Source organism: Castor canadensis, chromosome 3 (genome assembly GCF_047511655.1).
Source record: "Castor canadensis chromosome 3, mCasCan1.hap1v2, whole genome shotgun sequence".
NCBI lineage: Eukaryota > Metazoa > Chordata > Mammalia > Rodentia > Castoridae > Castor > Castor canadensis.
In genome coordinates this window covers 36,446,864-36,473,880 of record NC_133388.1, presented here as the reverse complement: position 1 = coordinate 36,473,880, position 27,017 = coordinate 36,446,864, and the positions used below count along the sequence as shown (strand labels likewise).

The following is a 27,017-nucleotide window of genomic DNA, read 5'->3' as shown; positions in this document are numbered from 1 at the left end:
ATATTTGAAGGGGTTTCAGGGTCACTGTAGACAACACAACATTAGTGTTTTCCTTAATATTCTTGGCCCAGCAGGATGATTCCTTTTGCAATGGAACATAAGTCAGGTCATCTCATTTTTCAGGCTGGATAACATTTTATTGATGTTTTCCTCTAAGAAAATGCAGTCTTGATGGTCTGAAGGTTGAGTGTAGCATTTGCCAGGATGAGTCAAGAGGCAGACATGCTTTTTCAGCCCCTGTGGTCTCATCCCCACTGTCTGGCATTTATTCCACAGTGGGCAGCTCCATCTCTGGAGCACCAGACTAGAACAAAATTCTCACACTAAATATTCTTCATGTATTCTTTTCCCCCAAGATTCCATGCTTCTCCTCTGAGTACAGAGCTGGTGCCAGAGATGGGGGTGGTGAAGGATATGGCAAGAGTCCCTGTTCTCAGGAGTTTATAATTTGGTGAAGTTAAGGGGGACACAAAGGCTCAGCAGGGGCTCAATGCTCCCTGAGGTAGAGCTCTTAGAGAAAGTTTCAGGGGTAGAGAAAGTCCTTGAATGAGAGTAGGTTGATATTTCATGCTAGTTATTCCTACATGCTAGAACTCATAGAACTTTTCTGGCCAATTAAGCCTGACATGGTACCGGCTTCGGATACACACACATTAGCAGTCTGCATGAGATCCTGGGTCCACCAAGGCCCCAGAACTTCTTTGCACCCTCCTCCTGAGCCTTGGCCTCCTCCATCACTCAAATTCCTCCTCTCTCAGGAAGTTGTCCTGAGCCCTGCCAGGATCCCACTGCTTTTCAGTAGTGTAAACTGTGTCAGGATGACCTGCCTCATCACTCTTATATGAATTTCCAGCCTACTGGCCCGCCTACATATTTCAAATTTGCCCCCACAATCACACAAACCAATTCCTTAAAGAGGCTACCCTTTATTGTCAACAGAGTCTCCTCTAAGAGGCTCTGGGGTCTGTCTCTGGGGAGGCCTGCCACCTTGGTGGCGACATCTTCTTAGCCCATGTCTTGATTGCTCATGACTCCTCTCAGTTCTTTGGTGGGTGGCTCTCTAGAAGACTAGTCCTTTCCCTTGCACTTCTTCTCTTTCCTATGGACTTTATGGTGGTTCCTTCAGTATGTCCACTTGGCTTGGTGACCGGGCTCTGTTGTTTGGTCAAACTCTTTCTAGATGTTACTGTGACAATGTAATATGAATATAGTGAAAATTTATAGTTATTTTACTTTGATTAGAGCAGATCACTCTCCATAATGTGAGTAGGTTTTGTTTCATCGAATCAGCTGGAGGACTTAAAGAGCAAAGACTAAGACTTTCTGAAGAAGGAATTCTGTCTTAAGATTAAACATAGAAATCCTGCCCAAGTGTCCAGCCTGTGGACTTGACCTATTGATTTTGGACTCAAGACTGCCTTATCACTCTTATCTGAATTTCCAGCCTACTGGCCCACCTACATATTTCAAATTTGCCCCCACAATCACACAAATCAATTCCTTAAAATTTCTTTCTCTCATTCTGTGTGAGTGAATGAGTATGTGTGTATGTCGTAGTATTTCTTTCTCTAGAGAACCTTGTCTAATACAGACCTTCTCTGACCACTGCCTTCTGTCTTTACCCATCTCCCCCACAACCTCTACCACCATGAGATTCCCATTTTCTTTCCCCACAAAGCTCAGTGTGGCTGGCCCACTGATCACCACTGACTCTGTTTCCAAAAGTTCTTGAGTGTTGGTTACTCAGGACTTCAGTGTTTCTGTCTGTTCCTTCAGCATTTCCTCCTTTGAAAGGCAGCAATCAGAAAGGAAGAACAGCCCCAGGAGCTGAAACTCAAATCTTGTAATATTTATGTTTGTTAGCCATTTATTCTTAAAAAAGAAAGTAAAGTAAAGAAAAAAGATGATGAAAGCAAAACGATTCCCAGAAGAAAAGGATAAACTCTGGGCTCAAATGGAGATTGGGGATTATCTGAGAATTTAGGTTATCCATCTCGCCTTTGCTCCTAATTACCATGGGTAATTGAGAGGCACAGATCCTTAGTCTCCTTTGGGAGACTGCTGTATCAGACAGAGCTGTTCTCCATGTTTATCCCATTTTGGCGGACACATAAGGACCTGGGCCCTGGGCCTGCAGACAGGGTTTATGTTTGTCTGGATCAACCTGACCTTTCCTCTCCTGTCCCCTGCCCAGCCCATTCCTGCTCTACTTTGGTCCTGCTTCACTTACCCCAGTGCTATGTGTAATTGGTGAAAGAGAGGGCTGTGTGTTTTCTGGTGGCAAAGGCTGGACTTGGTTGTATTTCTTTCACAGGATGCTTTTCTGTTGTGTTTCTTCTTTGGGACAGTCAGAGGTTTGTGAAGTAGGGAGTGACCTGGTTCTTACTTCTTCTCCGCATCATCCCAGGGATAGGATGATAGGAGCAGGTAAGGTCACACATTCCCATGCTCTCCTGGCCAGCCCTGATTGTTTTCTCTCCTTTGCTGTTTATTATGTCTTTCAAGTGCATGTAGATAGTTCTGTCCCACCATTCCCATAGCTACCGGGCCAGGCTTTTCTATCTTGTTCTCCTTCCCTGGACTTTCCTAAGCGAAAATGCAGTGTGTCCACTCCAGGGTAGATAGCGTATATTCACTTCAGGGGAGCTCCTTCTCCTCTGAATTGATGGTGTTAAAGAGATTCTTGAAAATGACCTCCTGTCTTGCATTCTGGAAGGTGACTTCTAGAAAAACTGATAGCTGTGGATTTTAAGGCTACCTGGGAAGTGACTCAGAAGGGTAGAGTGTGATAGTGGCCCCAAGGATGGCTGAGTTCTGGGTCCTTAAATATGGTATAAGCCTATACCCCTTGGTACTCACTAATTAACATTTGCCTGACTTCTGGAGAAATGCTGATTGATTGACAGGCTTGCAGCAGCTACAAAAATACTTAAGATGTGAATGACAAAGAGTTGAGAAGGTATAGCTAGATGTTTGTGATCTACTGCTGTGTAACAAACCACCCAAACCAACTGGCTTACTATAGAAATAATTTATTCTTGCTAATCTGTCTGTGAGTTGTCCATCCCACTGGTTCCTTATCTGGTTTTACCTGAACTAACTCCTGGACCTATCCAGATGGAGGGTCAGTGGGACTGGAGCATCCAAGATGACCTCTCTCAAACATTTGACAACTGGTGATGGCTGTGGGCTGTGCCATTTCCATTTTCCTCTCTGTGGCCTCTCCTCCTCCAGAAAGCTAGGCTTCCTTATGTGGTAGTTTCAGGGCAGCCTTCAAGAAAATGAAAGTGAATGCTGCAAGCACTCTGAAGGCATCATCATCATGCTGCATTCTATTGGTGAAAGCCAAACAGAGAGTCCGTGTGGATGGGTTTACAACAGGGCATGATGACAGGGAGGCACAATCGCTGGGGACCATTTTGTAACAATCTACTGTATATACTGAGTAAAAGAAAAATATACGTTAGAATAAGCCTCAGGTTAGCCTATGGCAAGGAAAGATTATTACTGCAAAGAGGTAAGAACACAACTGGGCTGGAATTCCAACTCTGCAACCTCCTAGTTGTATGATCCTGATCAAATTACTCAGCCAGACTGTGCTCCTGATAGTAACACCTGTCTTAGAGGCTTGGGATGAGTGTGAAGCAAGTAAATATAAGTACAGAGCCTAGTACCAAGTCTGGCACCCAGTAAGCACTCAAATGTTAGCTGTTGTTACTCATTTTATAGATCTGTAGTTGTGGGTAAGTTATAAACTTAATTTTCTAGTTCTGAGGCAAAGAGAAAAATACTGAGGTACAAACTTTGTTGTGTGCTAAGAGGATATGGCTAGTTCAGAAGAGACTGTGCTGTGTTAGCCCATTTTTTTTGAACACAGCAGATTTTGGGTAGCTACAAGTGATCAGAAAGAGCTCACTGTTAAAATAAACATATTTTCTTCCTAGAGCAAGTGGTTAGAGGTTAGCAAAGTGAGCCTGACTGTCAGAATCCTTGAGTGGAATCCAGCCCTCCTCTCTGCTAGCTCAGTGAACCCAAGAAAATCTGTGATCTCCAAAGTTCAATTTCCTTATCTACAAAATGAGTAGCATAAGCCCACTTCAGGTGGGCCAAGAGATTAGGCAGGGAAAGCCTTTAGTCTGTTGCCTGGCATATTTTACTCAGTGAATATTTACTTTTATTAGGATTAGTTGTAAAGATGATTTTAAGATTTTCTCTTTCCAGAAGATAAACTGTATACTCTTTAGAAATGGTTGGTGACATTAGGATAAACCATGCCTGTCTTTTTCTTGGAGGGCACCTGGACTTGCTGGGTTTGTGATAAAGTCATAAGAATAAAGTAATAACCTCTTCATTTCACCCTCTCCTTAGGCCCCATTTTTTTTTTCCAGATTAGGGAGCATCATCATTTTTATGATTTAATTCTCCATAGAACTTCACAGAAGTCTACTGTAAATGTTTCTGAATAGCCTTCAAGACTTCCAGAAATCCATGAACAGGGCCCAAACTATGGATCCACACTTCTTCCTATCCAGGCTTCAGGACCCTGATGGTGTGAAGTCAGGTTCATCACTCACGCTGCCCTGGGGAAGTTCCTCCAACTTTCTTGGCCTCTCACTTTAGTCTGATTTATGGCTCGAGAAGGTTGGCCTGGAGAGTCTTAATTTAGAGCCTCTGTCAGAGGTTGTTACAGGAACATGGTGCCAGTAAAAAGCTATTTTCCTTTGCTTTTGCTTCTCTATTGCCTCTTTCATGGTGTGAAATATGAGGTAGGAAAATAAGGCTACCAAACTGGGGTTGAGGGGAGCTGTTGTAAACCTCTTGTGTAATCCCCTTGAAGTTGCCCTGGCACCTTCCTGGTCAGGGGTGCAAAGTCCTGGGTCCTTATGCCAAGGACCCTTTCCCCAAGCCTCCTTTGTCTCCCCACTCAGTTTCGGCCTGTTTCCTAAGCTGCCTGTGAGTGCTGTTCTGGTGGTGGTTACAACTGGGGCAGATCCTTAGTCTGATGTTCATCAGCTGTTTTAAACTCAACTTCCTCTAGTCAAGGAGATTCTCTTTAGTTTTGCTTCATTTGCATTATAAAGACAATAGTTATTTTCATCTTCCAGGTTCAAAATTGCATTTCAGTAGTGAATATACTATGTATACCTGACTCTTGAACCTTAGATATTTTTAGGTCCTCAAGGAAATATTCAGAATTTTTCCTAGCAGTGAGACAACGAATGGTTTTCCCGTCCCAGGATTTCTCTCTAAGACAGCTTTGAGCTCATTTGTGTCTCTTGTACACCCCCTACTTTGTGTAGTTTGTCTGTGCCTTACATACACGTGTGTTGCTAACAGAGTCATTATTTTGAAGAGCTTGACTCCTTTAGAGTTGAGTTTGTTATTTTGATTATTTGCGCCATGTTTAGTGAGCAGTGTGGCTCTCTGGGTTCCTGATACCATGTTCCCGCTCTAAAATGGCATTTTGTAACATACCATAAAAATTCCAAGGGATGGCCATGACTGTGACCTTCTCAACTCTTCAAGAGGAAAATTGTGGGATAATGCTTGTTAAAAAAAAGAAATAATAAATAAGTAAGCAAAAAATAAAGTAATAATACAGGTGTACAACGTGATCCCTTTTGTGGGTTTTTTTTGTGTTTAAAAAAGGTTAAGTGTGTAGGTCTATATTTGCATGTGTTTGTATGCATGACAGAAGATCTAAGGAAGGTGGAAGATTTAACTTTGAAAGGACATGGGTTGTTCAAATTTTCTTTTCTTTTTAAAATTTCTTTATAATAAGGAAAGAAATCCAACATTGTTTTTAGTAATTAAAACAGAAACAAAAAATAGAAAGGGAAGCCAAATTGGCTTAACTAGGCAGAATTTTCAGGTAAAGAGCCCTTGAGCTAGCTATGACTGGCACAGGGCCCCATCTACTCTTTCTACTTAGACCTGGCTCTGGGGAGACCCAGGTTGGCTGTTATTGAGGCCACTAAGTACAGACACCTTCCTGCCAGGCCTGTTTTCTCTCCCACTAGATGGAAGCAACATTGTGTAATGGATTCAAGTCCATCAGCTTATTTTGTCCAGCTGTGTTGGAGGGTGGGCAGGAGCCGGGGTTGTCTCTCAGGTTTGCTCCTCTTGGGTGCTGAGCGTCACTCTGCATGAGACTAGTAGCCTGTGGCTGTGTCCTGCTGGGTCTGGTCTTGGGAGCTTCCATTTACACAGGCATTCCTGCATCAGCTTGCAGAGCAGTCTGGCTCCTGTGCCTGCTTTTCCTGGGGCCAGTAGACAGTACATCAGCAGGAGCCACTCTGAAACAGTGAGGAAATTCTAGTCCTGAGGCAAACCGCTACTCTGAGAAGCAGCAGCCCTGGAGTCCCTGACTGGCTTGTTGCTGTATCAGAATCTCTTTGGTAGGAGTATTGATGAGCCCTGGCAGTGGAGGAGGCCACAGCGGGGTTCTGGGCCTTCTGCCCCCTCATCATGGCAGGAATGGGAGACATGGCTGCCTGTGATGTTTCATCAGTCAAGCCATCAGTTCCTTGGGGCCAGGCCTGGTCTTTGCTATTTACTTTGGGTATTGGACACAGAAAGAGAGAGTAGGTTACAGGAGTGATAATCACCAGAGACTACTTTCTCTTTCAGAGAAAGTCCACTCTTGTGACCAGGAGAGGCAGAGTGCCCTGGAAGAGGCTCAGCAGAATCCCCGTGAGGGGATTGTCATTCCTGAGTGTGCCCCTGGGGGACTGTATAAGCCAGTGCAATGCCACCAGTCCACTGGATACTGCTGGTGTGTGCTGGTGGACACAGGGCGCCCACTGCCTGGAACCTCCACGCGGTAAGCCCACCCAGAGCCCATCCTGCACCTCATACTGGGTCCTGGGACAAGGGGACCAGCTCCCAGTTATGCTGACCTATCTCAGCTATATTACCCTGGTTCAGCTGAGTCACAGGAGATCAAAATTTCCTTTCTTGAGCACATGAGGTGCTGGTAGAAAGACTTAGGACCTGGATTCTGGTCAAAATCTGTCCCTTTCTAGCTGTGGATCTTGGAAAAGTACTTAGCTACTCTGAACCTCAGATTCCTGATAAGATTATGCCACTACCTGAGTCATTAGACTCCACAGATAAAAACAGGTCTTGTGTACAGATCTGAGGTAACACTGTTATCATGCTTGAGTGGTTAAAATGACATGCCTCAACATGGCTCAATGGGAACATTTATGCTGGATTGCTTTGTAGCTGCTGGACAGTACAGGGGACATTTGGTTGTCAACCCTGAGGGCTGTAGGCTTAGTGACAACACTGATCATTGCTGGGCAGTTGTGGCTGAAGTGGGCTCAGTTGCCATGGTCTCACAGACCCCCATCTCTCTCTCTTTTCAGCTATGTGATGCCCAGTTGTGAGAGTGACGCCAGAGCCAAGAGCACAGAGGTGGACGACCCCTTTAAGGACAGGGAGCTACCAGGTGAGAGATCTACCCTGCCAGTTCCCACCTCTTTCTGTTTCCCCACCTCCTTCTCATGCAGAGGCAGCTCCCTCTTCTGAGTCCATTTTTCCCATCTGAAACAGGGAACAGGGGATGCTGGGCAGATGCATCGTAGGAGCATAGTGCCAGGAGGCAAATTCCAGTCTGGGATTTGTCCCTAATTAGTCCTATGTCCTTAAACACATTGCTTCCCTTCCTTGCTCTTGCCTCTTTATCTTTAAAATATAGTCATTGAGTTAAAATCCTATCACTGCAATTCCCCACTCCATTCTCCATCCTAGTGCAACTGGGACAATATTTTGGGATGGGGGGAGGGGAACTGTATATAATTTTTTTCCTAGGGCTGTGAAGAGAATATAGCTTACAAGGAGGGGTTGTTATGAGAGATCTGGGCAGTGTCTATCACCTGCCCTTAAGAGTACCTTCAGGATGATCTCTGGTGACAGGATGACCGTGGACTGGAGTAGAGGAGTGACATGAGGCATATGAACTGAGGCCTAGGACCTTGAAATGGCTACTGGCCTGGATTTTCCCTTATTTCTTGTGAACTTTACCTGCGGGTCACAATGAGATTATTAAGGATCAAGGGCTTGGAATCCTATAGTCTACTCAATACAAAATTAGGTTAGTGCTGGTGGGCACTGGGGCCACCTTCTCATGACATTAGGACTCTAAAGTGAGAATGGAAAGCAGAATCCTAAAAGTCAGGGACTTTCCACCTGAGGTTTGTAGAACTCACTTTGTCACAAAAATGGAGTCATAGAGACCAGGATACCTTCTTCTATCCATCCCCTCAACAGATGAGAATTGGGATTCTACTTTGTGCCAGGCATTGTGTATAATCTAGTGTCCAAAACTGGCATAAGGTTCACAGAATAAATGAGACAGGCTGTATGCAGAGAAAGGAAGGCATGCATATGTAAATAGTTGTGACAGGTACCCTGCAGGTTAAGAGCAAGGTGCTGTGAGAATAACAGGGAGCACTCACCTCAGAGTCCACACTTCTCTGAGTTGTCTTTAATCCAAGGTCTGGAGGTTTGGAGAGAGAAGAGAAGGAGCTAGCAGCAGCAGAAAGGGGGCTGTAGTTATGTTGAGGGCCCATTTGGTGCTGATGAACATGAGTTTTAGGGCTTCCATCCAATGCAGGTGTGAAGGGGTATTTTCCCCAGTAGAGTGGTGTAGTAAGGGTGTAGACATGGAACAGGTATACATGTGAGAAGGCTCACCAAGCTTGGGTTTTACTGGAATAGTATATGAGGAAAGAAAGCACAAAGGACTTGGAAGTATTTACAAAGGAGATTCTACCATTATAATCTCAGCTGGATCAGGAAGCAAGTGAGAAAATGAAAAGGTTCTTGGATAGATAAAGTGATGGGTCTACTTAAATCAATTTGGACCAGTGGGAGTTCTCTCCCCTCCCCTTGTGCTACTACAGCACCTGCTTCTTACCAGTAGAGCAGTGTCTTTTGCATTCTATAATGACTGCCTGGTCATTGGCTTTCAATATATTAGTCCAGTTTATTGTGAACTTCGTGAAGATAAGAACCTTTTGCATTGTCTTCCTAGCATTTAACATAATACCTGAGCTGGTACTCAGCAAAATTTGTGGAAGAAAATAGAAAGTAGTATTATCTATTTGGTCTGATGATCCCATGTGAACTATGAGTAGAGGAATGATGGTGATTTGTGAGACTATTTGGGCCACAAATATATCCCCAAAGTGGATTTGGCTCTTGTGCAGACTTTGAGAAGTTTGGGAAGGGATGATAGTTGAGAAAGATGTTTACTTGATTGTTTACCTGGCATTTGTCTTCGAATCTCATTTTATCTTTTAGGCTGTCCAGAAGGGAAGAAAATGGAATTTATCACCAGCCTACTGGATGCTCTCACCACCGACATGGTTCAGGCCATTAACTCAGCAGCGCCCACTGGAGGTGGGAGGTGAGAATGTGAGCAGGACTCAGGCCCAGTAGGGAACACGCAGCGCTGCACAGGTGCTGCGGAAGCCTGGGAGAGTAGGGAAGTCTATCCTTTTCCTAAAAGCTTAAGCCCATGGCTTTGTCCCACATCCCTGCTCCACAACTTACCCTATTTTTGAGTTGCTTATCTCTAGCTTTTAGTAACAAGGCTATCTGAAAACTTCCAGAAAGGGAAATGTTAGAGGGAGAATCTTGAATGGCAGGAAGGGTGATGGGTGTCTGATGAGAACAGGGAACACAGGGAGGGAGTGTAAAGCACTTTGTGATTTTTCTTCTGAGAAGGCAGGAGCCATATGCTTTTTTGGCCTCCAAGTTGCTCTGAGCAGTGGAATTGGATAGCCAGATCCAACTTTGTTCAGGAGTTAATATGGTAGCCGAGACAGTCCTGCCCTGAGGTAAAGTGCACATGCTCCCTGGTAACCAGCACCTCTGGAGCCCACTTGTTTGGGTTCATCAGGCCAGTCAATTGGAGAATGTATATATCCATCCACCAAGCACCTTTTGGTGCTCATATGACACACCAGGCCAGGGACTAAGGACTAAGTATCCAGAAATGTGAGGCATGTCCCTGCCTTCAAAGAACACAGCCTAGTGGAACAACTAGACCATAGACAGATACTTAACAAACTGTATGGTAAGTGGTAGGCAGAATGGAAGAACAGAGGATTGTCTAGCTCATTCTGGAGAAGTCAGAGAAGGTTTCCTGGAGGTGATAGTTGAGCTGAGTTTTGAAGGCTAAGTAGGACTTAGTTGGTCAAAGGAATGAGAAAGCCATTCCAGGAAGAAGGAAAGGATCTTGTGACTCCAGGGAAGTTCAATAAAAAGTTCAATATGGCTGAACTTTGGTGGAAGAGGAGGAGGAAGAAGAAGAAAAGAAGGAGGAGGAAGTGGAGGAGGAGAGATTGGTAATGAAGAGGTGAAATAGGCAGGCAGGAACCAGGTATCAAAGGATCTGAGAGACATGTTAAGCAAGACTTCCAGTTATGAAGCCAAAAGGGAGGCACAGCAAAGGCTGGAGGGAGGCCAGGAAAGGTACTGGGGAGAGTGAGAGTGTTCAGGTTCCTTACAGCAGCAGAAGAGCTACCATGGACTTGACAAGGATGGAAAGGCTGTGTTCTGAGCTTATATGTCTCCCCAGGGAGGGGACACTGGTTCCCCCAGCATCTTCCCAGATGTAGGGCTGTTGTCAGTAAGAAAAGGAATGACACTAGGAAGATGGACCTTGACCCCCAGGCTGAATAGAGGAGCAAGCATGGCAGTGGCCAGCAGCAAAACCACAGCATATATATTTAGGCTAGGGGTCTAGAACTGCCAGCATAGCTGTCAAATAGGCAGAGAAAGGCTTCCATCTTGAAAACCTAATTTTATGTTATATCAAGTAATTACGTATCTAGTCAAGATATGGAGACAACCTAAATGTTATTGATAGACAAATAAAGCAAATACGATATACACATAGAAGTGAACTAATTATTCAGTCTTAAAAAAGAAGGGAATCCTATTACATTGAGAACATCTGCTAAATGAAATAAGCCAGTCATAGAAGGACAAATACTGTACAATTCTGCATCCCTGAGCTATTTGAAATGGCCAGGAAAAATCAGAGCATAGAATAATATTGCTAAGTGCTATGGGTAGAGGGAAATGGGGAAATTTCAATCAACAGGCACCAAGTTTTAGTGAAGCAAAATGAGTAAGCTCTAGGGACCTGCTGTATAAATTGTCCTTATAGTTAATAGTACTGTGTCATGTACTTAAAATTTTGTTAAGAGGATAAATCTCATGGTAAGTGATCTTACCACAATAAAATAAAAAAAATTTTAAAGGAAGTAAAAGAAAGGGAGAAAAAAGAAAAGGAAAAAATCAAATACAGTGGTTGTCACTCTTGTACACTTCTTGTTGTGGTTCCTGCTGTTAGCATCCTATGGTCCTATGATCACACAGGCTGGTTTCTGACTATGGATCTCTTTCTTCTCACTCTGGTCAGGCTCCCTGTTGGAGGAACACAGCAAAAATTCTGAGAAAGGTGGAAAGAGTGTCTAACTGGTCACTGATGGGAGCTGCTTTGAGGCTGCCCATGGTGCTCAGTGGCTTGGTATCTAAGAGAGGCTGTACCTCAATTGCCAGCAAGAACAGAAGAGTGAGTTTTGAAAAGGTGCACTCAGTATTACATGCCTTTACATTATTTATGTTTAGAATATGCAGAAATAACTGTGGTTTCATGCAAAACCAGGCATGAGTTATAGTAGATCCCCTCCCCATCCTCCTTTCACTTTCCATGGTTTCAGTTACAGTCAACCATGGGCTGTAAATATTAAATGGAAAATTACAGAAATAAACAATTCATAACTTTTTAATAACTTTTATTACAGTATATCATTTTAATTGTTTTATTATTATTGTTAATTTCTTACTGTGTCAAATTTATAAATTAAATTTTATCACAGGTATCTATATTAGGGGAAAACATAGTATAGAGTTCTATACTATTGGTGATTTCAGATATTCTCTGGGAGTCTTGAAATGTATCCCCCATGGATCAAGAGAGACTACTGTATTTAGGTTGATTAAAATAGGGGAAAAGCTATAATTACAGCTACTTGGAAGGCAGAAGCAGGATTGCAAGTCTGAGGTCAGCTCAGACAAAATTAGTGAGACCCTATCTCAAAAACAAACTACAGACGGAAGGGCTGGGGTATAGCTCAAATGATAGAGCATTTGCCTACCATGAATGAGTCCCTGGGTTCAATCTTCAGTTTTGCAAAAAAAAGGTGGGGAGAGGGGGAAGAAGAGGGCATGGGCTTAAAGTCCCAGATCTGGATGGTCCTACCATAATTCACTGAAGGCTGCTGGCTCTGACCACCTGCCAGACAGGTCTGGCAGTTCTGCTTCAGTCCTGTAGAGACTAGACTTCAAGCGCTATCCCCCGACCCCATTAGCTTCCACAGAAGCCATAGCTCTTGTGCTCAGCTGTGGTCTTGGTTACAGGAAAAGGATTACAGATGGGCTCTGCCCACCAGGAGGAGTAAGGATTGGCACCTTATGTGCATTTCACAGGTCAAAGAGATTTTTGTAGACAATAAAAACTAAGTAATGTATTAATGGTTGTAATACCAATGTGTCCTTAGGGAAGGAACTTTTTTTATTTTATAAAACCTTTTCTTTTAGGTGTAATTTAGAGCTGGGAAACATTTTTAAAAACAGTTTCCAGAAAGTGTTTTTCATTTTAAACCAATATCAGCCTGACCTTAGCTTGGTTTTGATAGGAATGAAAAGTTTGGACTGCATTGGGTAGTTGTATTACCTAGAGGCTGGACTTTTAATCATAGAAAGATAGTATGAACTAATACATAGTTTAGAAATCAAGGAAGTGGGTGGAGAGAGATTGAAGCAATTGTGTTAGGGTTGTCAGCTTTCTTGGGTTTTGAACCCTCCCAGATCTCCCCATTACATGGAGCATAAGCCCTAGCTCTCACCTGAATAGCCGTGTGGCATGGTCTTGCTGGTGTCTGGCCCTCCTTGGATATTCTTTTCCCTCCCACCATTAGTTCAGGCACTGGTCCTCCTCCTCATGCTAACAGGTGAAGCCCTGCCTGCCCTGGAACCTCCAACTGCTGCTCCTTTAGCTAGAACTTGATTCTCCTTCTTCCCACAACTGGCCCCTGCTTCTTCATTGAAACTTCACTTCTCTGGATCCTGGCCAGTCAGGCCTCCTCTGCAATGGAGGAGCAAAAGCATAGGACAACTAGCCATTGGGTAGCACATCTGGAACAGGGCTGAGGAAGGGCATTGGGAAATCTAGGCTTTCTGGAGTTTGACCTTGGCTTTGGAATTCAGGTAGAGCTGGGTTTGCAGGGATGAGTTTAAAAAAGCCGCATTTGAACTCTCCCTTTTAGGCTCTGGCACTTAAAGCTGAACATTAGTTGAGGCCAGTGGGAAATGGTCCCATGTGGAGATAATGGGAAGAAGGGACAGGGAGGATGTTTGGGCACAAACAAGGCAACTTGCCACCTGTCAGACATGGTGATTTGGCTTTGAATCAACTCTCACATCTCAACCCACCCCTGACATAAACTCTATGCTGGGTTGTGAGAACATCTCAGGACAAGGGCACAGTCCCTGGGATCTGAACCCATAGTACTACAAAGCCAAGGTGAGAATGGAGGCTGGGAAAGGGTTGCCAGGATTCAGGGCAGTTAGAATGGGCTTGACATAGGAAGTGACATTTGAGTCACATCTTCACTTACAAATGGGAAAAGGCCCCTATCAGGATGGACCATGAATAAGGCAATCTCGGCAGAGGAGACAGGTGGGTAGTGAGAGATGAACAAGGTGGGGTGGGCATCACATAGAAGGAATGGAAAGAAGGAGTATGATTAAGCTTGGGAGGCAGGCTGTGGACAGGCAGGAGCTGAGGCTACAGAGATGGGCAGAGCCACATGGTGGCCTGGCCTCCCGTGTCATGCTAGGGGTATCAGGGACCACAGGAGTGGAGAGCATTTGTGAACAGTTATGCTGATGGCATCATGAAAGTGGATTGGAGAGAGAAGGAAAGGGGCAGGAAGGCTACAGTTGACAATATGAAGGTGATGAGCATGTGGCTGGGGGAAGAGAAGGCTTACTAAAGCAGTTGCAATGAAATCGACAACACTTCAAGACTCATTAGATACAGGCAGTGGGAGAGAGTGAGAGGTCTTGATGTCTTCCTTTTCTGGCCTCTTAGCCTGATTGAGTGTCAGAAAGCAGTGCTGTCCAAATCTGAAAATAGACAAAATAGAATGGGGTGTCTGTGGAAACATCTATGGCTAGCTGGAAGAGGGCACCCACAGATATCATCAGAGGACAGGCATCCTCAGTGAGCACTTGCTGGATGATTGAGTTATCACCTTAGTAACCCCCACCTGGGCTCCAGGGGCAGCACTCCCCCTATGTCAGCCCACCATGGCACCCACTAGCCTTTATCAGTTTGAAAGGAAGATTTCTGAGACTTAAGACAGCAGAGTCTCTACAGGGGAACCCTCCCCCTGCTCTACCTACCCTAGGGAAAACCAACCTTGAGAAGAGGCAGGACGGGCTATGTGAGCCTCTTGACCCTTCATGTGGCCTCCTGAGGAGAGATCCCCTATGTGTAGCTTCATTCTCCCTGCTCAGTGTGCTTGCCTGTTGATGGCTTTGCAAGGAAGAGACTGGAATGTGGCTGACTTGGCATTTCCCAGCCCCACCCGCACAGCTGGTGGGGTCTGGACCCAGCTCCAAATGGGGCTCAGCAGTCTGCTTGGCTTGGCTCATGCCTCCTGGCTGTCCCGCCTTACCTTCTCTAAAATTGCTTAGGACAGCAGAACTGGGCTGAAGATCTTGGCCAAAGCAGGTTGTGGTAAATGGGGCTGGCTCTCCAGCTGTGCGTAGCAGCCAAGGCCTGGCAGGGCTGAAGCTGTAGAAACAAAACTGAAAGTGCTACAGAAGAATGGCCTCTGCCACCCCTGAAATTAGGAGAAAACTCAGTGGGGCTGTCCAGCAAGGGACCTAGCTCTAGTGGGTTTCCCCATCTCTGGAGGCAGGAGTGATTAAAATAGTCCAAAGGCAGGACAGACACCAGTGTTGCACTGAACCATGGTCTTTCAAAGTCTGGAATGTAGTATCATTTCAGTGTATTTTTCTGCATTATATCCAAGGAAACTTAGACATTCTGTCTACCCAATGAGCCTTTTTAAGAAGATGCAGAACTTTATCCAGGGAGGGTCATAGTGTGGACCAGTGATTGTGGTTCATCTTAAGAAGCCATTGCACCCTCCAGTGTAGGGTCCCAGCCCCAAACTGATGAGCAGCATGGAACCCAGCAGTTCTGACCCCAGTTGGTGTGCATGTGTGTGCATGGGAGAGTGAGGTTGGGAGTTTATGCCAATGTCAGCTGAAAGACAAGCTACAGATGTTTTATTTATTTATTTATTTATTTTCAAGAATTTTTCTTTTATTCCGAAAGTTTAAAAGATGCTGTTGAGCATTTTCTATACATTTTCCTAGAATATTATGTGTGATATATACATATATTCCTTCCTACAGATGTTTTAAAGGGAAACTTCCAGAAAGGTGCAAGAACTGGAGGAATCAGTGGGGTATAGTTTTGAAGTCAGGGTGTAAATGGTGAGGAGTCTATGATGGAAAGGATTCTAGCAAAGATGGCTTGAGAAACTCCTGGAAAATCTAGGGGAAGATGTCTTACTCCTTTCCTATTCAGCACTGCCCTGGGAAAAATCTCAGACTCTACTTCATTAATAGGGGCCTCTGGTGTCTTCTTTTACACATACTCTACTGGTTTAGCTGTTCCAGGTCTCCTGATAGATCAGTCTTAGTGGGAGCTCATAAAAACCCTGGTGGGCACCCTGCTGTCAATGTTGTCTGCAACTAATGCTAATGCTGAGCCAGAAACTTGATTTACAGAGTTTTAAATCAGATGCCTTCAGTAGTTTGTTTTCTCTAGTTTTTGTTAGAATATGGAAACTACTCCTAGCTACCTGTTTTGTCTCACTCCACCTTCTTCCAGAAGCATCATGCGTAGATATTCTTCTGAAGCCATGGCTGAAGTTTCTATCCCTCTAGATCAAGGGCTGTTTACCTGAGACTGTAGACTTTTGATGGGTGTTAGAGAATCCATGAATCCCCTAAAATCTATGGGCTTTAGTATGTATTTGTAGTTTTTCTAGGCAGGCCTATAGCTTTGTGTAGGTTCTCAGATGAGCCTGAGATCCCCCTTGGACCCAAAGCTAAGGAGTTCTTGGTACAAAGGCATTTGGAGTTTGACCTGATCAACGTGTTGGGTTCCTAAGTATGGCCCTAGCACTACCCGGTACCACAGGTTATTTAAGGGAGCTTCTGGAGGTCAAAGATCTAAGGGACTCAGAAGCAGAGCCTTACACTAGCTGGGATTGTTGGGGGACAGAGGCAGGACCCACTGTCTTCCCAGGGCAGACTGGGTCATGGCTTGAAGGGACTCTTGAGGAAGTATGCCCTGTTTCTTGCCTAGCAGCCTGGCTAAAGGCCTGGCAGGGGACTGGGCATGCAGGCCAGCAGTGGAAAGTCAAGGCCATTCTGTGCTGGAAGGTCATGATGGGAGAGAGAGAGAAGCAGGACATGGTTCTCCTGAGAAGGGAGACAGGGCAGGAAGGGAGTATAGGGAGAGACAGGGAGCAGGGGCAGGTGATGAGCAGTCTCTGGCATGGGAGGAAACTCTTAGAAGTTACAAGTGGGGATTATTGCAGACTAGCCTAAAGGAAGGTGGAGGGAGTTCTATCAATGGAGTTTCTGAAAACTGGATAGGCAAGAGCCCCAGGAACACATGTTAGAGGGAGCAAGCCTTCCCTGGCAGAGCCTCTGGGTAGGATGACCTCATCCCTCCCCGTCTCAGGGACTGAGGCTTTATTATTTCAGCCTCTAGGTAGACATTACGCTATGCTGAGCCTAAAGGTTAAAGGAAGAGCTGCCTTTGCCTTGGGGCTCTCACAGCTCTCCAGTAGGAGAGGCTGAGAGAAATATCCCCGACTGCCTCTCACAGCCTCCTCACAGACTCTCTGCTCGCAGACTGTCTGAGGTGGGAGCAGCACGAGGGCCTTCTCCAGGGCTCTTTGTTTCTTCCAGAGCATGAATCCTCCCTGGTGTCTTGGGCAAAGTGAGGCAGGCAGGGTGTTCCCCTTCCTGCACCCTGAAAATCCCCACAGAGGATTTTTCTGCCTGTCTACCTTGTGTGTACTGCAGAGGCAGTCTCAAGAGTGAATGTTGCAGGTAAATAGAGGAAAGGCAGCAACACCAAAATACTGGCAGCAACAAAACTCAAATGCAGCAGTGAATAACATCATGCCTCTTTCAAAGACCACCTATGCCTAGTTTTCATGGCAGACTAAACATTCTCCCAAAGAGTCAGAGGTGGGCAGCTCTACATGACTCCCTCATACCTTGCCCCAGATACTCCCTGGGTTAAACCTGTCAGGATGAGCTTCCACTGGCACATCCACTAATTGTGCCCTCTTGGGAACCTTCCAGGATGTCCTGGGGGACAGGCTCAAGACTGAAGTTCACCTAATTAGGAATGGAATGGGCATATGGGTGTCTAGCAGGGATGACTAGGGTTTTTTTTTTTTGGTAATGAAACTTCTTTTTTCCTTGAACTTTGAGGTCACTTGGGAGATATGAAACGGGAGGGAATTTTTTGGCTCCTTCACAAGGGAGGGGCCAAAAATAGTTCCCTTCCTTCTGGAAAACTTGGCAAACCCCAGAAAAGATAATATCAGCACCTTGGACATTTTTGTTACTAAGTCCAGCTTCAACATGTGCTCACAGGCTCCAACCCCCTGGTCTGAGATCTTTGCCTAACAGTGAGCTCTCTATTCTGTACCAGTGCCCTGCACATTAAGTATTTGAATGTATGGAACTCCCAAACTCAACCCTATTCCCCTGCGAAAGGGCAAGTTAACCAAGCACTTTTAGCATGGGGCATAGCTCACATTCACTCTGTGTCAAGTCCTAGTAACAGGATCCAGGGGACTCATGCATGTTCTTTGTTCTTCTGGTTAGAAACTACAGCCAGCTCCTCTAGAATAGATCCATCACTAGCTTTAAAATGTATAAATATTGTTCTCACCAGGACTTCTTGCTGAGGAAAGATGGGACCTAAATAAATAAATAAATAAATAAATAAATAAATAAATAAATAAAACGGATGGCTAGGCCATTGCATGCAGTTAACACATAGACTTTGCCTGTACAAAGTTCACAGTCACAGAGATACATGGGCTGGGCTAGAGCTGATCACTACTAGATTTGATCGTTACTGTGCATTTGAACACCAGAACATGTTCCTGGTCATTCTAGTCCACTGTTTCTCAGCAGAATTACCTGGAAGTGCTGGTTAACTTGTCTTCTGGGCCCTCCTTGGACCTCGTGGCCAAAAGCCTCAGGTTGGAGAGATTCACCCAAGCTTGTTTCCTTGTGTTTACACCAACTGCCTTAATCCCTCTTTCTTACTTCATACTTCCCACTTAATTGTCACTCATTGTTTTCACATATTTGGCTGTGCTTCACTGAGACAGTGAGAAGCATGAGGCTCAGGTTATACCTCTTGCTTTGGGCACCATCTCAGGGCCTGGCCTGGTACCGGGTGTGAACCACTGGTTCCCAGTTGTGTCTGTCCCAGTATGCACATTTATGTGAGAAGACCATCTTCTCTAACAGTGACTTCAGATCAAGAGAAGGATAATGTGGATCCCAGTTGTGGTCTATGCAGGTAGATTAAATCCAACCAGTTTGTCTTGAATACCCATTTGTACAAGAAAATTCCTGAACAAGAGGAGGAAGGCAGGTCCATGTAATAAAGATCACTTACTTGAGAACTCTAAGAAAAAAATTGTCCAGTCTTGAGACTCAGGTTGGAAAGGATGGTTTGATGCTGCCAATGTCTGAACAACTCTGGGAGATCTTTGGCTCAGAGGGGGCATTGCTACCTGATTGCTGTCAGCCCAGCGTGAGTACTATCTTATTCTGTTTTCTGTTGCTGTAACAGAATATTTGAGACTAGACAGTATATGAAGAAAAGAGGTTTATTTTGGCTCATGGTTCTGGATGTCCAAGTGCGTGGTATTTCAGCATATGCTTGGCTTCTGGTGAGGACCTCATACAACTTAAACTCATGAGGGAAGTGTAGGAAAGCAGGCATGTGCAAAGACAGAAGGGGACAGTGGAGAAATATGCTTCATAACCACCTACTCTCAGGAGAGCAAATCCATTCCTGAAAGGACTAATTCAGTCTCTTGAGAAAGACTTTAATCCTCCTTCAAGGTTCCACTTCAATCTCCCAACACAGCTACACTGGACATCAAGTTCAGCATGAGTTTTGGTAGGGACAAACCACATTCAATCTATTGCAGCTACCCCTGCACCTGCCATTTGGGACAGAATTGCAGTGGGGCTGATGATTCTGGTAAGATTCTGAGTGGTGTTCTCTGGGGTGGGGTTGTCTGTCCATGGCCCAGGTTCTCAGAGCCAGACCCCAGCCATACCCTGGAGGAGCGTGTGGTTCACTGGTATTTCAGCCAGTTGGACAGCAACAGCAGCAATGACATTAACAAGCGGGAGATGAAACCCTTCAAGCGCTACGTGAAGAAGAAAGCCAAGCCCAAGAAATGTGCTCGACGTTTTACTGACTACTGTGACCTGAACAAGGACAAGGTCATCTCACTGCCCGAGCTGAAAGGCTGCCTGGGTGTTAGCAAAGAAGGTGAGTGATGTCTCCTGTGTTCCGCTGTGCTTTTCCTATTTGCCACACCCAGACATAGGGAACTACAAGGGCTCTCCCAGGAAGTGTGATCTCAGCTACTTACTGGGAGTGTGTGATGCTTCATGCTAGAGGCCTGGTGCAGTGGTGGAATTGACTGATCAGTCCCTATACTTCCACAGTCTACTGAGGATTCAAATAGTAAAGATGTATTCACGTACATTGTGAGGACGGTGAGGATGGATTACTGAAAGTAGGCCAGGCTGCAGTCAATAACAAGTGGACCTGCACATGTCATGCCTCAACATAGCAGAAAATGATTTCCGTTTCCATGGAATAGTGCCGGGCGGTGGTGATGGTGTTGGGGGCGGTGTGTATGTAGGAGGAAAAGGTTAGACTAGGGATTTCTCCATGTAGTCACTTAGGGATCCAGGCTGAAAGCTACTCTACCATCTTCATCATGTGACTTCCAAGGTCACTGAGAGGGTCATCTCAGTTCTCAGGCTGCCTGGGTGTTAGCAAAGGAGGTGAGTGATGTCTCCTGTGTTCCGCTGTGCTTTTCCTATTTGCCACACCCAGACATAGGGAACTACAAGGGCTCTCCCAGGAAGTGTGAGCATTGAGTCAACATGGAGCAGTGCCTGCGAGGTAATTTTATGGGCATTCCTAGAAGTCACACACACACACACACACACACACACACACACACATTACTTTCTTATATTTCATCGACTGGCTAAGTGTCACCAGACCAACAGTAGAGAAGGGTGACAAGAGGCAAGGTGAAGAATCTAGGAAGAAGGCTTTACAAGGACAGTGGAAAGCTGCCAAAGGGATCAGTCAGAAAAATAATAGGATCAGTTTTGTTTTGAAAAACTATTGAGGCTGTAGTGAAGGAAGTGGATTAGACATGAGCAAGGCAGTCGTCCAGGAGGAGGTGTGGTGCAGTCCAGGAAAGAGGTGATGGGGGTCATGTTATGAAACCACAGGGGCTATGAGAAGTGGTTGGACTGGTGACCGGGTGGACATAGGGACCACTCAGTCCCAGGTTGGTGTGAGTAGCTGGGGCAGGGCTGTTCACTGAGATGGGCATCATGAAAGGAAAAGTCAACTGGCGTAGGAGTCAGGAAGATGACAAGTGCGGATTGGACATCTCAGGTGGGATGCACATGAAGGCTGAGTGGAGCTACAGAATGGGGGAGATATGGGCCGAGATGCAGGCTTGAGTGATGCTGACTTTTGGGGATGGAAGCTTTGTAAACACTGAAATTAGTTAGAGTTTAGCATAAGAAGACAAGAGGGCTTTTCCTTACTCTTTTGTTGTGGCATGGGAGTGCCATGGGAGGTGGGTGGGTTACCACAAGGAGCCCAGTCTTAGGAGCTGTGCTGTCCATAGGTGGGTGCTGGCTCTGTCCTCAGCCTAACTGGCCTGTGACCCTTGGTGAGGGGCCTCCTCACTCTGGGTACACCTGTGTGATGAGGATGCCTCTCTGGTTCCCACAGTATACAGAGCAGTCCTGCTCTGCCACAGACACACTCTCTCACAACATGCACACACTGTTTATCCATTCTGTATTTCAGTTTCTTTAGCTATAAAATAGGAACAAAGGTAGTGTCTACCGCATCGGCATGTGCCAATGAAATGGGAAAATGAATGAGAGCATTTATCATAATGTCAGACCCTGAACTAACTCAATAGAAGTTCAATATTGCTTTTCTTTTCCCTGAGACTATTGCCTCTCTCAGAAGCACTTATCACCCTGTGTTGCAGTTTCCTTTCCCGATTCCTCCTTGAAGCCAGGTTTGTCTCTGTGAGCATGCCTGAATGCACAGCTGTCTGTGTGCATCTCCCTCTATCCATTTGCACTGCATTCATGTCTATGCCTGTGACTTTAAGCATGCCTATTTGTGCACATGTGCATGCCATACACATGTCTGTGTGTGTACATGTATATGATGAAGGGAGGAAAGTGGAGCATGAGGTAGGAGGAAGAGGGGATGTAGAATTAATCAGTGGGTGGGCTGGGGAGGAGGCTGTATAGAAATAAAGCCCACAGGGAAGCAGAGTGCCTTTGGCTTCCTGGGAAGTGAGGGGCCTTGGAATGGTGTGAGCAGGAGTAGAGGTTGCTGGGAGCATGGTGCTGTCAGCCCCTCTGAAGGGGGAGGCCATGGTTTCTGAGCCAGCAGTGTCTATCCAGAGGTGGGGAGGAGCAAGGACCATGATCTAGGCATAAGGTGAGGTTGTAGTTAAGATCAGAAGCCCTGAAGTGAGATAGACCTTGCTTTTGATCCCAGCTCTGCCACTTACTAGCTCTGTTCAGTTAGTCACCCAAACTCACTGAGCCTGTTTCCTCATCTGCAAAATGGAGATAATAGGATCCACCTCACAGATTTGGCCTGAGAATTTAACAAGATAATGCATGTGAAGAATGTAGCAGAACCTGGTTACACAAAAGAAATTAATAGTAGTACAAGAACATGTCTATGAGCTAAAGACATGGTTGGCAGTTTCCCTTGGTACCTCTGCTCTGGGGGTAGCAGAAAAGCCATTTGGGCGGATGATTAAGTAGCTCCAGGGAATGGAGTCCATGCCCAGGTCATCCGGTATCATGTGGTGCCCTCTGGTGGTGTGAGAGGGGTTTACATGCTAGGTGGGGGCACAAGGTAAGTGGGGAGAGGATGCAGGGTTTGGAGATGAGTAGTTTTGGAAACGCCACATGAACACAGCTATTTTTACCATACAGACGTCTCACTGGAGAGTCAAATTCTCTGGCCAGCATGAAAAAGCTGCACATTTGGAAGGATGGCCCTCTTTTGTAGCTAGCCTTTTCCAATTAAGAAAGTTCCTTCATCAGGAAGTACCTCCATGTGTCAGAAATGCCAACTCAACTCTTCCTTTAGGTTGTCTGAGGATACTGCCTGCCCCTGGGCTCAGCCTTTTTCACCCCTGCCCTCCCTTGTGGTCCAGAGTGTGGGTCCAGAGGCAGATAACCAGGTCTGAATTTGCTTCCTTGCATGAAGCTGTGCCATTGTGGGTGGGTTACTTGTCATTTCCAAGCCTTGGTCTTATCATAAAATGGAGATGATTTTATCCCTATCAGATAAAGTTGCCCTGAGGGTACAGAGACATGCTCCTGGCTATCCATTTTGTTTCCTGAGTCTCAGCTTGTTGGGCAGGATTGCTGTGGGCCTCCTCTCTGGGGGTAGACCTTTCTGCTCACCACTGAGAGGAAGCATTGGAGTTAAGGCCAGGCAGCCTGGTTCTGCCTTTCCCACCTGTGTGCCTTAGGCCCATCCCTCAATCTTTCTGAGTTGGTGTCATCACCTGCAAAATTGGATGTATTAATTTCTACCCTGTGCTTACCCCACCCCATGTTCTGTCTCTCTTTGGTCTTAAGGAATGGTGGGGACATTGAGCTGTGGGGTCACATGACCCCCAGGTGGGCCTTGACTCCATGGCATTATGCATTCCCCAGAGCCTTTTCTTCCATGAATTTAGCTGCTTCTCGGGGCACTCCTGTGAGGGAGGTGGAGCAGAAGAAGTACAGTTGTGATCCTAATTCCCAACCTATGGACAGACTCAGAGGGGTTGAGGGGTGTGATCAGAGCCAAAAAGAGCTGGCCCAGCTTAGTGTGTTCCCCTGCAACCTGATCCTTCTTTGAGAAGCTAGGCCCTGGAGGATCAGCCATGGTCAGTTTCTGGAACTACTGTGGCACACTATGAGGAGGAGTGGGTGTTAGCAAAATGAGCCTTAGACCAAGTATAAATCACTCTGAGCCTCTGCCTCCAGATTTATCAATTGAAAAGGTTAAGATTTTTTCTACCTCTGACATCATGACTTGGAGAACCAAGACCAAGAAGATTATGTAAATGCCTGTCATCACCAAAACTCTTCTTAGATAATAGCTGAGGATTCTAAAGAGGTACCCCAAGCCAGGTGTGGTGCATGCCTGTAATTCCAATACTCAGGGGGCTGAGGATCTTGAGTTCAAGGCCAGCCTGGACTACATAAAAAGACCTTATAAAACAAAGACAAAAGCCCAAAGATGCAGGAGCCTGGCCATATGGAAAGGGACTTTGTTTAAATATTGGCCGGCAATGGGTTCACCCAGGAAGAACATGGCCACAGACACCCACAGAACAGGAAGCACAGGCACACAACCTCAGGCTATGTCCCAAGACCATCCTACATTTTTGGATTAGAAGGGCAGGAACTCAGATATAAGAGAAGCTCTACCAGTTCTCTGGGTTAAGGCATCTCCTATGTCATACGTTCCTATTTGTTGCAGGTGGTAGCCTTGGCAGCTTCCCCTAGGGAAAACGAGCAGGCACAAACCCATTCAGTAAGTTCCCTTCTTTTTTGGGCTTCCCTCTTTCCTCTATGGACCTTCTGCTGAAGCTTTAGTAGCACAGCAGGGTGAAGCAATTGGCCAAGTCCCTTAAAGCTCCAAGTTCAGTATATTTGCTGAGAACACAAGAGAAAAGTAATCAGTGATAAGAGGATTCCGCCATCTCCACCTGTCAACAAACATGCAATTTTCTCCCTTGCCCCAGGCTGAGAGGCTGACGTCTAGGGGTAGTATGATTTATGCAGAGTGCACCCCACCCAGTGCTTACCAGGTAAAGCCAGAACAATTCCAGGTGCCACTGAGTTGCGTCAGAATAATAAAGGATAGGCTAGCAAAACATGCTTATCTGCAAGTTTAGGTGACCTGTGCCCCACCCAGCCCTTATGTAACAGCAGGTGGAAGAGGCTGCTCTTGTGGGGAAAGTGATTGATGTAGCTGGATTTTGCATATATCCAACTGTCACTTCTTCCTGCTCATATCATCCTTCTTTTTGCACTCTCCTTCTCCCTCCCAGTAGGACGCCTTGTCTAAGGAGCAGAATATCAAAAGGCAGATGGAGAGTCCATGGAAACAGGATGGACCATGAGACACCTAGCCTTCAGTGCTGCCCACAGCCCAGCTACATCCCGTGTAACATAAGCAATGCCCACCATGTTTGCACTTTTAATAACTCTTATTTGTGTGTTTTGTTTTGGTTTCATTTCTAAACACAAGTATCTAATACCACAGTGGAAAAACGAAAGGAAAAGACTGTTTATTTTATCTCTTATTGTAAGTTTTTGGATCTGCTACTGACAACTTTTAGGTTATTTGGGGGGAGGGATGTTGTTGGGATTGAGAAGAAAGAGATTTATATACTGTATATAAATATATATGTAAATTGTATAGTTCTTTTGTACAGGTGTTGCTTTGCTGTTTGTTCATTACCCTCTCTCTCTCTCTCTCCGCTGTGGGTTGTGGGTGCTCTGGACTCATGGTCCAGCTTCTTAGAACCCAGGATTCCATCCTCAGCCTACCTGGATTCCTTTGGAGATTGACCTTTGTGTGTATGTAGATGGTCATCCTTTGCACCGCAGACAACACTGGTTCTCTTCTGGTGCCCCATGCAGTTAGCTGTCAAGATCAGCAAGTTATTTGACCCTTGGCCTTCTTGAGGGAGGTTGGGTTGGGAGAGATGGTCATTGTCCCTGGAGAAGAGGGGAGCCCTGATTGAGTGATAGCCAGCTTGGCTCCCAGTTCACGTGTCCTGCTGTCTAGACCCCCGGGGGGCCTAGGGTCAGTAAGTTTGGAAATTTTCCTCAAAGGCTTTGCTTCAGGTCAGTTTACACATTTGTATCCATGTTTAGCACCCACTCTGTGTAGGTCATGAGATGGGAGACACAGGACATGAGAAGAAAAAGACACATGGTAGGGCCTTTCGTTTAGTAGATGTTTAGTAGCTAGTAGCACAGGGAAAAGGACAGAAAGCCTGCCCAGATGAGGGGAGCAACAGTGTTCCTGCAAACCCACAAATAAGACTCCCGAGCCTCATGTTGAGGTTAGGTTGGGTTTTTACCTCCACTCTCCTTCATCTCTCACCATTGTCTTCCTTGGACAGCACACGCCTGAGGGGGAAGTTGGGTTAGTCACCATATTGGTAATTCAAATGTTTATTGTTTAAACCCAAGACTGAAGTTTCTCCTATTGCTACAACTTTTTGTATGGGTTTCCAGGCCCAAAGTCCAATTCTACAAGTAAAATTGACCTTGAGTCTCCTACTTCTGCCTCCCCAAGAAGGAATGATAATCCAGCTATGGGGAAATCCAGGCCTCCCTTTCCATAGTGTATTGCCAAGCTCCAAGTGTAGGTTGCCCAGTCATTGGGGCACATGCACAGCTTCCTCTACCCAGGTGACATGTCCATTCAGATAGACTTCAGACAGAGAAAGTGACAGTTAGTACCGCTTCCCTTGGACAGTCATGGCTGCAGCATAGGAGGTCAGATAGCCCAGGACTGGTATCTTTGTTGGATTGCTTTTGGCAATCTGGCCTCAGGTTGTATTCCACCTCAGCATCCCCATAAGTACATCGACCTGGGCAAACAGTATTCCATTTTGGGTCTGGAGGGCATGGGTCCTGTTATCACTGCCCCAGTGGGAGGCACATGGGCTTCTCAGAACTTGATCTGATGGGGCTTTGGGCTAGAGAAGTTTCCTCCTGTCCTGGAGAAAGTAGTGCATGTTGTCTCAGGGATGACTGACATAAGGCAGAAAGGAAGCCCTCTCCTGGAACCTCAACCAGAAAACACAGTATGCCTTAGCTGGATGAATTTTGTATGAGACCCCAGCCCTGTTTTCTGGCCTGGAGGGAGCACGTAGATACAGAAAAAACTCCTCCCTGTAGGAGTTAAGACTCTTTCCCAGCCATCTTCTCTCAAATACGTGCATAGCTGTGTTTTGTAGTTTTCCCTTGTGAAGGAGGGAAGAAGGGAGGAAAACTATTTGTAGCTTGTTTTATAAAAAAATAAAAATGGATAAACCTTGGAAGCTGTTGCCTCTTTCTTTGGTGGCCTCCTCTAATGGAAAGGCTTCATTTCCTAGAAGGCTTTATTGTTTCCACTGATCTGGATGTTCCCACTCTGATCCTGTAAAGTCCAGGTTGCTGTTAATAAAGCAATATCAGGGCACCCAGAAGTGGTCATGAGGGCACTGTGTGAGGATGCAGCCAATCCTCTTGACCTGTGCCTACCATGTATGTGCACTCTGTAATGTTCACCCATGTGCTGGCCCGTGGGATCCCCCTTCCTAATGCTCTCCTCCCAGCCAACACTGGGTTGTAGGGAATGTTGCTGGCAGAGTTTCAGGGACAGGACTGGGGCAAACTCATCCTATGACATTCGACTGGTGGGAGTGGGTGTGTCAGCCATGATCTAGATACCAAGACTCTGGGCTGGGATGCAGGTGGGACGTGGACCC

At 45.8% G+C, this 27,017-nt stretch overlaps 1 protein-coding gene across 6 annotated transcripts in view; it reads left to right on the top strand.

Annotated features, from left to right (window-relative positions):
• Nucleotides 1–26,588, top strand: part of Smoc1 (SPARC related modular calcium binding 1) — a 155,805-nt gene extending 129,217 nt beyond the window's left edge. For 2 of the 6 annotated variants that reach the window (XR_012446111.1, XR_012446112.1), the window contains exons 8-14: nucleotides 6,631–6,823; nucleotides 7,371–7,453; nucleotides 9,310–9,415; nucleotides 19,473–19,717; nucleotides 21,486–21,515; nucleotides 22,616–24,058; nucleotides 24,579–26,588. Coding sequence is in view for 4 of the 6 variants with exons in the window: in XM_074067682.1 (XP_073923783.1) it covers nucleotides 6,631–6,823; nucleotides 7,371–7,453; nucleotides 9,310–9,415; nucleotides 19,473–19,717; nucleotides 21,486–21,515; nucleotides 24,579–24,595 (674 nt within the window). In the remaining 2 variants the exon portion in view is untranslated. The remainder of the gene's footprint in view (nucleotides 1–6,630; nucleotides 6,824–7,370; nucleotides 7,454–9,309; nucleotides 9,416–19,472; nucleotides 19,718–21,485; nucleotides 21,516–22,615; nucleotides 24,059–24,578) is intronic. The other 4 variants (XM_074067683.1, XM_074067682.1, XM_074067685.1 and 1 more) reach the window with 4 other exon arrangements.
• Nucleotides 26,589–27,017: the final 429 nt, after the last annotated feature.